Raw genomic sequence first — 15590 nt, 5'->3', positions numbered from 1 at the left:
GCCGGCTACAAACACTGTATAGCTCATTTATAATTGGCCGAACAGTTTGCATTTGTGTTGTATTATTGCGTTATCTTTTCTTGTTTTGAACTATTATACACAGCGAGTTTGCAACCAAAAGCTTTGTGACTCATCTGTAGTTCTTTTCACTAAGCAGAAGACGTCGTCATGATCAGAAATTGTGTTGTGTATGGTTTAAACCATGCAACATGAACGCAGCACGGGTCACCAGATGTGGCTAACGATTAGCTTCTGTAAGCTTGTCCATTTCTGCTCACTGAAAGCCGCAAGTGCATGTAAGTATGCATCTTCTCCTACTGTCTGAAAGTAAAAATATGGGATGCATGCTGTCAAAACTGATTCAAATGCAATTTTGTGTGAGAAAACGCACTGAAGTGTTAAAAGTGTGATGATAAAGTTAGCTAAGTTACCATAGCTAACGTCAGCTAGCAACGATGTGATGGCGTTGTTTTTTGTTTACTAACTAGTGTTAAACCTGTAGTTGTTAAATAGCTAGCTAAACGTTCTATATCTGGATAAGAGATGCACTTAACTGTTGCAGGCTATCGCTAAAAGTCACCCATCCTGTCATAGCAACAGTATGCTCGAGTTGTTTGTTTTGTGATATTTCCAAGTACAAGTCCATGAACTTGTACTACTTTCAGTCCTGGTCAGTGCCCAGTGTCTGCAGTGATCCCTATGTCTCTGTATTATTTTAGTTGCTCTGTGTACTATTTGTTTTTACTGGTTGAATTAGCTTTAAAGGACCAATTCAACTCATATAATGCAGTTTGTTACTTGCAAAAAGTGACTCCAGCCCTAACACTGTGCCTGAAATTTGCTTAATGCATTAAAATACCATGAAAGAATAACATGAGAGTTTTGTTGTAAAGATTAAAGCCTACAGGATAATTGCAAGTTAAATGATTTCTGTATTTTGTATCTAAAACCAATCTCTAAGTCATGTTAGTGACAGTCTTAACATGGATATTAGATGTACCAAATATATACACCATAAACAACAGAAGCAATGCTATGACATTGCCTGTAGTTTAGAGCTGCAACTGCCCGATATTTTCAGTGTCAATTAATCTGTCCATCATTTTCTGGATAAATTGAATACTTGTTTGGTTGTTAAAATTTCAGAAAAAGGTGAAACATAGTAATCACTGCAACTGTTTGTCTTATTTTATCCACAAACCAAAGCTATTCAGCTGACTTTAGGCTTTTTTCTCCAAAAATATGAAAATTGTTAAATCAATAACCAAAATAGTTCTAGTATATTGTTATATGTCATGTCTGATTACACAACAAACTAAGCTATAAGCATTTCCTTGGTCAAAATCATTTAATCACTTATGAAAAGGTTTCATAAAGACGAACAAATTTGCTATCAGCACAGACATAAAGTTATGCATACATGGAGGTTAGGACTATTGAATCCAGATAAAAGCAGCTGTAGATGCAAATAACTGTGATTGTCTTTGGGTTTTGTGCCGGCCACCACCACACATTTCTCTTCGCTGCTTTTATAGGATGGCTTCATTTGGCTGGAAGAGGAAAGCTGGTGAAAAGGTGTCCAAATCAGCAGTGCAGCAGTTTGAGGCAGAGGCGGAGGCAGAGAAAATTGAGGATAAAAAACAGGATGAGGATGTGGACTGGCTGCACGCCATCAAACGACGACGGGAGATCCTGCTGGAGGACTGTGCTGCAAAAAGCAAGAGGCTGAAGGAGGAGGGTGCACTGCTGGCCGAGCACGGCAGGTGAGGGCACGCTCTCCCTGCACATTATGTCACCGGCAGCTTTTGAATCAACAAACTGAGATACACAAACATCCATTATTAGGTCATGTTTGTAACATCTTTCTGAAATTGCTAAAAGAGGACATAATAACTTCACAAACTTTTAGCTTAGGTCTTGGAGTTAGTTCATCCAGTGTTTGCTCAGGTGTTGCCTTGACAAAAGCAACCAGCAGGGAATGAAAAAGCTTTTTATGTAAGCTATTTCCTTTGAAAGACGCTGTCCATGCTGTGTGCCAGTTTTAGAGCAAATAGGATTACAACTTGAATCTCATATTTTACTGCGACACTAAAGGCTTCTTGTCTGTGTAATGCTTGATTTATAATGTGGGCCCACAAATCAAATTGCAAAGGCTGAATCCAACCTTCAATGGGTACGCCGGCATACTGTGCAGAGAAAGTTATTAAGCATCGCTAGAGCACCATCAGCAGGAACGCTTTTATCCTTCTCAGTTCCCGCTTTTGGTTAAAATGATGTCTTTTATCTGGAGAATTGTTTAAAGGAGCTCAACCTGGCCAGCAACAAAGACATGTGCTATTAGAAATTCTCCAGAGGAGGGCGCCATTGTACAGAGCACACAAACAGACTCCGTTCACACAGGTAAAAGGTTCCTCCCAGCTTGCCAGTAAAGATGAACATTCTCCACTGCCTGGCCAAAAAATAAAAGCTGCCACCTGGATTTAACTAAGCAAATAGGTAAGAGCGTTCCATCAGACAATTACTGTAGTGATGAATATGTTTCAGCTGCAGCAACTTATTTAAACCTGGCTGATGCAGTGAGGAGCTTCTCATTTCCTAAACAACCATGTTGGAAATCATAATCGTGGTCATGGAAAGGATGTTAATCTGTCTAAGAAGGGTCAAATTATTGGCATCAAGCAAAGAAAACAACTAAGGAGATTTCTGAAACTACTAAAATCAGGCTAAGAACCATCCAACGCATTATTAAAACCTGGAAGGATAGTGGTGAACCATCATCTTTGAGGAACAAATGCGATTGGAACAAACTCTTAGATGATCGTAGGAAGTCAACAAGTGAATTCACGGCTATGTTTAATTGTGAAAGTCAGAGCATTTCCTCATGCACAGTGCGAAGGGAACTCAAAGGATTGGGGCTAAACAGCTCTGTAGCTCTACGACAACCACTGATCAGTGAGGCTAATCAGAAAAAAGGCTTCAGTTTGCTCGATAGCATAAAGATCGGACTCTGGAGCAATGGAAGAAGGTCATGTGGTCTGCTGAGACCAGATTTGCCCTGTTCCAGAGTGATGGGTGCATCGGGGTAATAAGAGAGGCGGATGAAGTGATGCACTCATCATGCCTAGTGCCTGTAGGAGTTAGGGTTATGATCCGGGGTTGGTCAGGTTCAGCAACGTTATGTTCCCAAAGGAAGAGGTCAGCTGACTGCCTGAATATACTGAATGACCAAGTCTTTACATCAGTGGAGTTTTTCTTCCCTGATGGCATGGGCATGTTCCAAGATGACGATGCCAGGATTCATGGGGCTCACACTGAGAATGAGTGGATCAGTGAGCATGAAACGTCATTTTCACACATGGATCGGCCTCCACAGAGTCCAGACCTCGGCCCCACTGAGAATCCTTGGGATGTTCTGGAGAAGACTTTGTGCAGCGGTCTGACTCTCCCATCAGCAATATAAGATCTTGTTGAAAAATGAATGCAACCCTTCTGAAGATGGCATCAGTTAAAATGAATTAAAATTAAAGCTACAACTATAGTTTAACTTTTGAATATGGCAGAAACTGACCTCACAATCTGTATTCAATATTAGAAGGCGAAATAAAAACATGACAGTATGAAAATAGAAAGTGATATAAAACATGTTTATACCATAGCAACATCACAAATCAAGAGTCTACTCTAAACTCAACTCTTGTGCTCAGTTAGGGTTATGCTGAACAATGATAAGCATTATTATTATGAATACTGTTATTATTGCGTCACTTTGTGTTACTCAGACAGAAAACTTTGTGTACATCCAGTGCAAAATGCAGCTTTTTTAAATAAACATAGATGTCAGAAAAGAAAATAGGGCCTCCTTTAGGGACTGTTGTCTTATATTCCTTTCGTGATAATTGACCTTTTTAGCCAAATAATAATCACTTTGTGAAACCTCCGCCAGTGCAGAGGATATAATGTTGTTGCCCTTAGTGACTGCTTGTAATTATATTTACAAGAAGAAAGTGGATTTTGCTGGGGAAATGATGCCTTTCTGCTCCATAATGGCTGTTCAGAGGTTTGTCTGGTCTTGGAGTTCTTTTTTTCCTACTCTAACAACATTCACCTCTGATGTCAGTCTGACATTACAAAGGTTTACCGGTAGATGTTTCTGATGTAATTGAACAGCTCTTTTATTACCTGTTTGTGATCTTAATCTCCCATTTAGTCACATTAGATTGGAGGGTTTTTGAAGGTTTATAGCATTCTACCTTCAAGTCAAGATATATTTCATGAACTGTACATTTGTAGATGTATGGAATTTTTGAGGTTTTCTAACTACAGTCGATATTTATCCACATTTGGCAGTTAAAGGTCATCATTTTAGTTGAGCTTTTTGCTTCTTGAACTGCATAGATGAGTTTTCTAAACTTTCCTACAGGGTCTACATACACAGCAAGGTGTTTTTTGCAGCGAATAGTAGAATCTTTACGAGAATATCGGACTGGCCTGTCTTTGTTCTGTTGTTCTATATGCATGAATGAGCCCGGTGACACATTTCTTTATGAATAGCAACGATGAAAGAGAAAAAAATATTCCATTGTGTCACTGATGAAAGATTCAGCAGCTACTGAACCTTAAATTGGATTGGCAGTTCCCACCTTTGCACTGACACCCGCATGAACCCTTCCAAACTAAAAACAAAACATGGGAATTGATGCAGAAAAGAAATCTTCAACGCTTCTGAAAAACACGGGTGAAAAAATGCCATGTAGTCGTCGAGTTCCATCTTATATCTTTAACAGCTGTGTAGTTTTTGCAGTCGTGTGGGAGTTCTGTTGGCCAGTAAGTCACCATTACCATCATCCAAGTACTCGGCATAGTTTGCTGACTTTTTTGGCGCGCATTTGCCATGCTGATTCAGCTTTTTCTTCCTTGAACTGACCTCGCATTTTGAAATGTTCAAGATCTTTCGTGGTGTCATTGAGCCAGTTTAATGGTTTAAATATGATATAATAACAGTGAGCTAGAATTATGTTGGGTCTTTTTTTCCCAGCACTGAAACATACCAGAAATATTCAAATCTTCTTTCTCTGTTTTCAGACTATAAATGAGTGAGCGCCTACATCATTCAAACGAGTGCACACATCAAGTTATCAAAAATTTTGGTTGTTTCTGTCTCCTCCTACCCTGTCTGACTGGTGAATGGACTTCTGTTATCAGTAAAGGAGTCACTTTAAGCTGAAACGTCACTTGATGTTTTGCTTGTTACTTCATTTCCTCGTATGATTTTGCAGTGTTCTTTGCTTCATGCGATGGTAAGATTTCCACACTGCCCTAGTTCCATTTCCTCAGTCCTCTGTCTGTCTGTTCAATAGCAGTGGCGTCTTTTACGACTGCAATCCCAACTCTCGGTTTTATAACTGACCGGTGTTAATGTTCCCATTGTGTGGTTTTAATTGCTTTTGAATTTTTCAGGATATCCGTCTTCATAAAGTGATAAAAAGGTGTAGACATGACAGATATATTGTCAAACCCAGGCTTAACCTCATAGTCTTTGTCTTGATCAGGAAACCAGTCTTGAGTCAATATTGACTTGCAGAGAGTAGGAGCGTATTCATGTCAGTTCAGAGTAGTAAAAACAGTGAATATCTGCAGATCATAAAACGAAAGAGCAGTGACTACTGGTAGACAAATTTATGCAAAACAGTAATCTGCAGTGGCAGCAGCCGCTTGGAGAGAGGCTACAATGAAGGTTAATGTGACTTCTGCCCAAATTTCTGCAAATCCTGCTTATGTTGCTCTTAGGGCGGCATGATTCTGGATTTTTGCCGATATCCAATATGCTGATAATTTCCAGCTCATTTTGGCCCATTAGTGATGCTGTCATATGTGCATATTTTTCCACCTAGTTGCAGAGAACATAAGATATTTCCTGTGGTGGAATTAACTTAATAATATACATTTTCTTATTGTGATGACCCCATGGCAGATGCAGGTATATAATATAACACAGTGCTTTTCAAATATCCTCCTGAGAACCGAGGAAAAAAAGCGTCTTTCAAAATGTAACTTTTTTTGTATTTCCTGCCTTTTTGGAACGAAAACAACAACTCACAATTTCGAGTTTTCTAAAAAAAAAATTAGAGTTTACGTCATGCCCACTGTAGTTGACAAGAGAATGATTTTACTATGACAAAAACGGCGACACTTCGAAATCCAAATAGGCTGATAAGAAAACACGCCGATCCATTTTCTAATGAAACTTTAAGAAACTAAATTAAATAACAATAGTGTAAAATTTAAGAGGTTAAATTAAACATAGTTATAAACAACTATTTTGTATTACATTAATTGCTTTACATAGAAAATATATTAAATTGTTGTCATGTCCATTACAGCTGACATTTATAAAGAGGCTTTGATGTTAACTGAACCCCAATTCATAATTCCTGACCTGTTCAGAAACAAGAAAATATATGATTACCACAAGTAAAACAATGATAGCTGAACAATATTTGACTTAACTTTTCTCTTTTCCTGGCCGGCGAGTTTTGCTGAAGTCTCTATTTTGTCTCTCTGAAAACAAAGTTCCCATTTTCCCACCCAATCACAAGATATCATTGGAAACGTCAGAATGTCCTCTATTGAACACTTCAGGATTTAATAGGGTAGCTCAGAAAAGATATAGAACAAAAGCAAATGTCCAGTACAGAGGACATAAATGAAGGGGCCAGGTTTCAGGAAGATATACATATTCACATGTTCATCATAGGCCTGTGCTGATTGTTCATTTTGAAGCCTCTATTGATTGACATCAATGATGATGCTAATATTATCATGGCTAGTGTGATCATCTGAAAACAGAGTAGTGGACAATCTCAGTACCTCGCTAGCTCAGATAGGAAACTGACAGTTTGATTTGTGACTGGTCTATTCACTTCAGCAGAACTGCCTGTGTTTATTTGAGCCGGTTCGTCCTTTGTGTAGTTATTGTGGTTTTGTCGTTCTGTCAGACAGGTGTTGCGCAGTACGCTTGTGGCTTCATGGCATCCAGAGGTCCGTGTTGCATATTTTTCTGGGAGCCATTTGGCCTTTCTTTGTTTACAGTTCAGTAGGACAAAGATGAAATAAGCCATAGGTGTGCAAAACCTTAGTATACCTTAGCAAAACCTCACAGAAGTTTGTTTTTCTACTCACTTGTGAAGTTTTATACAACAATGAAAAAAAGCAGATCTGAACACATTTCCTGTCAGACCAGTGTCATATTTCAGTACTGAGCAACAACAAAATGATGAGAGAAAATGGCTTTTTGATTTCCTCTGAACCAACATGGGACCCTGATTCAGGTTAAATAAGGCATATCAGGGCATTGAAAGGCAATGAAACCAAGTGTCCAATTTCACTGCTTTATTTACGATTTTAATTGGTTGTGCTTTATCCGAAGATCTGAACCTCTAGTAAAAGTCAACACAAAGTCATGTTTCACTGGATGGAGAGCACCTTGTGTGTGTAGGACATTGATACCTCCGGGTAGATTTAAGTCATACCCACCAAATATTTATGTTCTATGATTAAATTAGATGCTATGTCATGTACCACTCTACAGTTTTCCCAGTTTACAGTGTAACTCTAGCAGCCAGGCTATGGTTCACTCCTTTCATGTGATGATTCTTTCAGTTTTCCCTGTTGGAAATTAACCACAGTGTGTGTGTTCTTTTTAGGCACTGGGAGGCCATCAAGAAGTGGGACGAGGCCATTCAGCTGACTCCAGACGATCCACTGCTGTATGAGATGAAGTCCCAGGTACACTATACATTATATTTTACTGTGAACATATTTTCTCACCATACTTGCCATGTTTGTCACTTTTGCTTTTTAAAAGATTTTTTTTTTTTTTAACCTAACTCCTCTGAAGTTCCTCTAGTTGCTGTGAATGACGTTCAGAACTACTAGATGTTGCTCGAGAGGCCAAAATAAATGGGAAGGTCAGCCACCGCCTTCAATAGTCAACCACTGACCACCGGAAAAGCTGTGTGCTTAAGAGCCAACAACAAAAATCTAGCCAACCGTTTGCTCACAGTAGCATTGTAAAATACACTGAATAGTTGTAAAGTTCTTGCCATCTGAGATGTTATCTTCACTTGACGTACCTCTCTGTAGCTCTGCTCCAGTAAAGGAGAAAACGTTTCAACAATCTAGCACCGAAATCTTGAGTGACAGTGGAACGTTTTTAAGAAGGAGCAGCAACAGAAATATCTTTTTTTATTATTTATTTATTTGTAAGTCTGCATTTTGTTCCTCATTAACAAAATCTGGTTCAACCGCTCACAGGTTTTACAGATTTTGATGTGTTGTGCTGCTGTTGGCTAAAATAGCCATGAGCCTGATTCAAACAGAGATGACGAGTGACATGGGGAAAGCCTTACAGTCTCATTTGTTTCTCACACCTTCACACTTTTCACTCCTCCCATCTATACTGACCTAGAAGATATCCTTTCAAAGCTGATTTCACTGATAATTTATTTTCACTTCTGTTGAAATTGCATCAGGAATAATTACAGTCACCAAATTCCTATACAGGCATGGAAGTGTTTGTAAATGTCTGCAGTTACCTGGTGAAGTTGGAGTGTCATACAGTCCAACAGCTGCCTGTAGAGTTGAGAGGTGTCATTTTATCTTGGGGTGGGACAGTATAACCGGGTTTTGTGTTCAGGTGATATAAAAAAAACTCAGAAGCAGCATACAGTTACAGTCAGCTTGTTTTATAACCACACTGACCACTTTGTCTGTTGCCACTTTGACATACTTTTAAACTTATTTGGTGACAGTGGCACAGTGATGACACCATTTAAGTCTGCAGTTTTTTCCTTTCTTAAAGTTCAGACTTTTCTCTCTGTTGTTTTGTTCCTTTCTCCTGATCCTTTCACTCTCGGTTCCCTTGGGTTGTCTTCTTTGTGTCTTTGAGCCATTTTTGGCCACCATTCCACAAGTGCAACTTCTCCTTTTCTTTCCCTCACATGGGTGTTTTTGACACTGTTTGACAAAACAGTGAAACTGGGGAAATCAAAGGGCGTGGTCAGATGAATGGAGCCCTCCCGGTTATTTCTTATTCATTTACTACAACTAACTCAATAAAATCTGTCCTTGTAGCTGTAGTCATTCATGTCACATGGAGTATTGTACGCCTGATATATGATCCATTATAGGATATTTGAGAAGGAAATCATTAGAGGAGCAAGTCTGAGGAAACGCCCCCACAGACGGTTTATTCCTTATGCCATGACTGACCTCGAGTATTACATAATCACAGATTGGCCTCAGACCATTTTTGCTTGAATTTAACAGCGATGTATTTGACTACACATGTACACCACATCTCCTATTCATAGCCATTACCAGTGTTAATGCTATTCACAATTATTAGGCTGAAAATAGGCTCATCAAATCCCCATTACTGGCCCAGATGATGGGGGTGGTTACGCTGATGCTGGGCATTTACCTCATCGTTTCTTCCAGTTTAATTCAATTAGTGTTGTACCAAATTCATCCGGCCCCCTGTCTGCGTGCAATTTTAGAAATCGGTCTAATTTGTAAAACTTTCAGCACATCTTCCTGGCTATCTAAACGATTTCAACCTATGCGGATCCTGCTAATAGTGGGAAGTGTTAATAGTTTTACAGCCCTTAAGCCGTTTTTGATTTTCAGTGTTGTGACTTTGTAGGTATTAGTGGCATCACTGGATGTTCCAGAGTATCAAGCTGAAGTATCAAGGCCGTAATTAAGATGCCAGATATCCTGTTTTGGGTGTAGTTTATGAAATTAATTCTATCATGCAGGGGTGCTATTATTGCGTCTCAATCTATTTTTGAAGTGTTACTGAGAGGGAAAGAGACACTGCTTTTTCTTTCAATTCAACTCTGTTAACTGTTTTTCTTTCGGCAAAAATGCCCCCAAAGAATATTGGTATAAACAGGTTAACGACAGCTATACTCACAACAAAATGCCTTTCATTTCAACACCAAGTTTCTCACAGTAAATAACTTACAGAAATTTGGCAATGCAGTTTTTCAGCCACTTTCAGAAAACTACTCTGGGGTGGACAGTACAAACCTGTCACCTCTGCCAACTGAGCCTACTGAAAGTGTTTTTTCTCAGATTGGTATGCAAATATAGGCTCAGAGGTATCAACTGTTTCCGACATGACAACAAAGCAAAATTCGAAACTATTACCGGAAAACTTTGTGCATTTGCAGCATCTGAATAAATGATGATTTACAAAACTCTGCAAGGTAGAAGAGGTTAATGAGTTCAGTTGGATGCTGTTACATGTGTGCACACATAAATGAACAAGTAAGTGAATTACAGAGAGAAATCTTGCGACTGTGCTATAGTTCTGCTCGGTGCTGCATGTTCTCAGGATGTATGAGTCACCTCTCTGCAGCTGCAGGGATGCTGCGATCGATTATTTACTTTGAAGATTAATATGGTGATTGTCCAATAATCTGAAGATGTTGAAAAAGATGAAAAATTCACACTGAGAAAATGGTCTTTTTTTGCTTAAAATGTTACATAAATGATTAACAAAATAAAGTATCCCTGTTGACTTTTTGGTGTCTAGCTGTGCTGCAGAGCGCTTTTTCTTTGTGTAGGTCCGTGTTTTGTTTATGATGATGATGAGGATGCGTGCACATGGACATGCTTAAAAATCGTCTGCATGTTTGTTGCATCCACAGGTGCTGACCATTCTGCAGGAAGTGTTTCCAGCTGTGAAAGCGGCAGAGATGGCCGTGAAGTTCCGCCCGTTGTGGTGGGAGAGCTGGCAGACTCTGGGCCGAGCACAGCTCAACCTTGGAGAGGTGGAACTGGTGAGTAGGGCTGGTAATACACTCCAAATACAAAGTACTACATGCATGCACACAAAGGATGTGAGTCCACTCGCAAGTGCAGAGCTGTAAACAAATGCAAGTAAAAGGAAGAATTTTTAAGTCACAATCCAGTGCATTGCTTGGTCATTTTGCATGTGCTAACACATCAAAATCCAAGTCAGGTATGTTGGCACAACCGATATGTCGGTAGACTCCACCAGCATTCACTCAGTCGCCTTACATAACGATTGGCAACTTCTTGCTCAATCAGTAATGATCTTCATTGGAATGATCCCATTTGTGTGTTTGATTTTGCAATAAACTTTGCCTGTTTACGTAGCTGCATGCACATCACTCATCTCAGTTTTGGAAAAGCTGTAAAGTTCGATGAATTATTTCTGTTTACTACTTCTTGTGAGCACTCTGCCTTTGAGACGAAGTCCTTCTTTCAATGCACACCCAAGCGCCTGGGGCTCAGACGATTGCTTAAATTGCCCCGGAACACGCTGGGACCTGTGGCTGTTTCAAAGCTGCAGATCACAGTTACACATTTTGCTGCTTTAGAGCCAAACAAACAGGGCTGAATGCAGAAAGCCTTCAGCGAGTGTCGCTCCTACATGCCCTGGAGCGAGAGACCTGTCCTACAGCACCGAAAACAACAATGGGAAGTGTTCAAAGTTACTTGAGCTAAAACTAAACCAAATATAGACACACCTCCTTGTATTATAAAGCTCTTGGGAAGGAAAGAAAAAAATGCACATCTATTTTTAGCCAGACTTGTTCGGTCGAGTTTTAAAGCGTCGTATGCACCGACATGTTTGAGTATTGCCTGTTTGTGCAAATGTGAATGCAGTGATTCCCCATTTTTGCTTTCATATATCTGTTCCTTCACTTCTGTAATTTCCATACCACTCTGTCTTATTGGAGGAAAATGGAAAGCACCCAACTGCAACAACAGATAGCACCGGATTTTGTTTTTTGTTGCTTCTCTTGATCTTTTAAAAATATTGGATATGGACACAGCAAGGCAGCTCTGATTTATTATCTCATTGTTGTTATTAGGTTTGTTTAGCCATGGTTTTTCTGCAGAAGTCAATTAATTTGCCTGCAGTGGCATTTGATAAGTTACAGGATTGCATTCAAAATGAAGAGCTGATGCTGCTGTAGCCTGTTCAAGATGAAACTTGATGTGTTGTTTTAGGCGCAGACAGATTCATTTGTCAGAAATCTATTACAGCTAACCTGTCATAGTCTTTGACAGCGGGGTTTTTTATGTAACAGGTGGGGAATGTTTATCATAGAATTGTAAGCAATGGGACATTTCATGAGAAGATTGTTACAAAAGGCGCCATTCATCGTGTCTTTGAAAGAATATTTTGTTGAACCACCGCCAGGTATTTTATTTTTATTTTCATGTTTTAACTATTATTCAAGACCATAGCTGATCCTTTCTTTACTTCAGTCCACTGTGTTAGCATTCTGGTGCTGTCCTCCTCTCTCTTTGTCATTAGCAAAGAACACTGTACAATAACATTCAGTTAGCAGCTTCTTCTTTTTCGCAGGTGCTGACTGTCGCTTTTCCTAAGTGTGAGTTTTAAACTTGACTTCTGCAAACTGTCTGTACTCAGCCAGAGCTTGTTTGTAAAGGACAAAACTGCACTCTGCAGCTATGCTGTATTATCACAGGTGGATTTGTACTGTGTTTTGTAGTTTTAACAAGTCCAACACACTAAAAAGGCTTCACTCAAATGTATGAGAGACTGATTAGGAAGGATTAATGAAATCAAAGCAGCAGAGGCAAAGATATCCTGACTTTTAACCCTCAGTATGAGGCATGTTTCAGAAATGCAGAACACCATAACAACTTCAAGTTCCTACAGAGCTTCAGAAAGCATAACTATTTTTACTGGTTGATTTGTATTCTGCTTTTAATTTAGCAGATTTCTCATTTTTCTGTCCCTCAACTTTAGAGCATGCTTGACAGGTTTCAGTCAGAATTGATTTACTAGCTCATCATGCACCTCAAATCACTTTTAGGGCTGCATTATTTTTCCATTTCACAGGCATCAAATGATTGCATCTCAAGACTCTTGTCTAGTCACATTGTCAGCCATTTTTATTTATGTTCAGTGAGTGGGGCTGTAATTTTCACAAGTGCACAGTCAGTGAAGAGATATTGATCTCTTATTAATGAAACAATCAGTCTGACGGTATTACAGCGTGAAAAATGTGAGGGTCTTGTTCACTGACATGCTGATGATGCACCCATCTGCTCATCAGTCGCTCTGATGGCATCATGATAACGTTCATACCTGAGTATTACAGCAAAGCCACAAACAGGCCTGGAAGAGTTCCGGCTAGCTATTCCTAAGCTCATGCCAATACTGTCTCTGCAGGCTGTCAGGTCCTTCCAGATTGCAATCCACATGTGCCCATCAGAGCGGTCTCTGTGGCAGGAAGACCTGACCTGGGCCTGGAGGTTACAGAAGCAGAATTTAGCAACCAAGGAGAAGATTCGGCAAGAAGAGGAGACCAAAAAACAGATTCTTAATGCACCTGAACTCAACCAGGACTATGACTTTGAGTCAGATGAAGTGCTAGCCGCCTGTGTGGCCGTCGCTGAGCGGCAGACTCGATACGAGGAGCTGAAGAGGACCGCCGTGGTCGTAGATGCTGAAGGGAATGTTAAAAATGTACTGATTGGAGAGGAGGGATCAGAGGACACAGTGGTGCCTTCAAAGGAACAGTTTGTCAAAGCAAGAGGACTTTGAACCGGTCTTAGCATCAACTGATTGTCCTGGATCCATTTGTAAAATGTGAATAGTTTTATTTATGAAACCACACTGATTTCATGCTGTAGCTTCACACACTCAGAGGAAAAGATGAGATGTGATTCTGGGAAAGGTTTATATGTGACAAAGAAAAATCTGTTGAGTTTTGTTCCTCTATGTTTTCCATCCCTTTTATTATTAGTTGTTGTAAATGCACATGTTCATCTGTTCTGAGTCATTAGACTGGTTCCAGACAGTCAAGAAGGCAGCCTCAAAGTCATTTTTCAATCAGTGACAGTCTCTTCATTACTCAACACACTCTTAGTCAGGATGCATTTAGACACAAATACAAAACCTTAACCTGTAGCAGCTTCTAGTGGACCCATTCACATGTGTGTCTCTTTGGAATATATTTAGATGGTAGCCATGTACTTTGTGGTTTTTAACACTTTAAAGCAAACAGAATCAACAGCTTCTTTATGTGTGATTTTACACTGAGTCCCATAAAATGTCATGAAATGTCATGTCAAGAAAAAGAGAGTCTTTTGGGGAAGTACGTTTGAGTGGTTGACGTGTGCAAAATTTCAGTGAAACTTGCTGCTGAAGGAGAGTGCATGCACAGCAGTTTGTCAATGAGTGAATAAACGTGAGTCAAAATTTGTGAAAATTCTCTGGATTTGTTGTGATCTTTTGGGCAGTTGAATGTTTTGTACTATTTTATGGTTGCATCATTTTTCCTAAGAAAGAACACTCCAAATGTGAGGAAGAGGAACCAACAAGAGTCTACAGCTACGTAGAGGTTAGTGTTAGTAGGTACACTGTTCACCATTATAGTTTAACCTGTTAGCATGTTAATATTTGGTAATTACACTGAATACAACACACAGCTGAGACTGATGGGGATTTCTTTAGTCTCGCAGGTATTTGGACAAAAACCAAATTGCTGACCACAATGAAAATTTGAATCGATTGGAAAAATGAGTTGAGATAAAACAGTTAATCTCCTGGGGACCATAAATGTCTCCTCGAACTTCCATGTCTTTTCATTCAATAATTGGTGAGACATTTAGATGAACAAAGTCATTAAATGTATCCTCTGGGGACCACAAATGTCCAGGATGAGTCAATAAACAATTTTGGGGATTTCATTTTGTCTGTACCAAATTAGTGGACTGATCCACTTTCATTTAAGTTCAAGACCTTAATGGGGAACTTCGTTTTTTTTCAACCTGGGGTCCGTTTTCATGTCATTTCATACATGTGAGTGATGGAGAAATGAATTTTCGACATAACTCCAGTATTTAGCCAGGCAGGCAGCTTTGCAGCTCAGCTAGCTAAAAGTATGGGGCAACTGGCCCCCCGCGTCAAAGTCCGCCCTAACATGCTTTTTCCCCCACACTGACCGGCTCGGATAGTCTCAACGAGTGTCCCACAACATACTAGAGATGAGAAGTGAACGAAAACCTCCACATTACTTGGGGATCGCTATTTGTTGTGGTCTGTATCCAAATCTTGGGACGCTAGCAAGCAAATCTCGTTCAGAAATTGTGCGATAGCTCGCGCCAAAACACCAGTAGGGGAAACAGCTGTTTGCCTCAGGTGAAGAGAGACGAGTGGAGCGATTTTGTGTTGGATTACCGAAGTTTTTACGTTGAAGTGCATCAACTTGAGTTTCAGGGTCCATTTGTAAAACGTTTAGCCACAACTTTAGCGTTTCCTTCTCCGAGTACGGTAGTCTGTGAAAGCTGCGCGAAGTGTAGCGCACCATTCTGTTGCCACAACTCGGAAATGCGCACTGACGACCCATTAGTTTTACCAGGTTTAGAAAAAACTAACTGTTCTGTAATCCGACACAAAATCGCTCCACTTGTCTCTCTTCACCTGAGGCAAACAGCTGTTTCCCCCACTGGTGTTTTGGTGCGAGCTATCGGGCGATTTCGGAACGAGATTTGTTTTCTAGCATCCCGAGATT

At 39.9% G+C, this 15590-nt stretch overlaps 1 protein-coding gene across 1 annotated transcript; it reads left to right on the top strand.

Annotated features, from left to right (window-relative positions):
- Positions 1–164: 164 nt before the first annotated feature.
- Positions 165–14285, top strand: ttc33 (tetratricopeptide repeat domain 33). The gene is made up of 5 exons (XM_022198242.2): positions 165–296; positions 1536–1763; positions 7704–7785; positions 10716–10847; positions 13244–14285. Coding segments are annotated over exons 1-5 (819 nt in total). The 5' UTR covers positions 165–294; the 3' UTR covers positions 13619–14285.
- Positions 14286–15590: the final 1305 nt, after the last annotated feature.

This window comes from Acanthochromis polyacanthus, chromosome 18, assembly GCF_021347895.1.
Source record: "Acanthochromis polyacanthus isolate Apoly-LR-REF ecotype Palm Island chromosome 18, KAUST_Apoly_ChrSc, whole genome shotgun sequence".
NCBI lineage: Eukaryota > Metazoa > Chordata > Actinopteri > Pomacentridae > Acanthochromis > Acanthochromis polyacanthus.
Note: the sequence above shows the minus strand (reverse complement) of the source record. Positions and strands in the feature narration are given on the sequence as shown.

Excerpts from the sequence above, each read along its gene's own strand:
- ttc33 (XM_022198242.2), top strand. Across the intron at positions 1,764-7,703 it reads CTGCTGGCCGAGCACGGCAG|GCACTGGGAGGCCATCAAGA; the intron begins GTGAGGGCACGC and ends TGTTCTTTTTAG. Across the intron at positions 10,848-13,243 it reads ACCTTGGAGAGGTGGAACTG|GCTGTCAGGTCCTTCCAGAT; the intron begins GTGAGTAGGGCT and ends CTGTCTCTGCAG.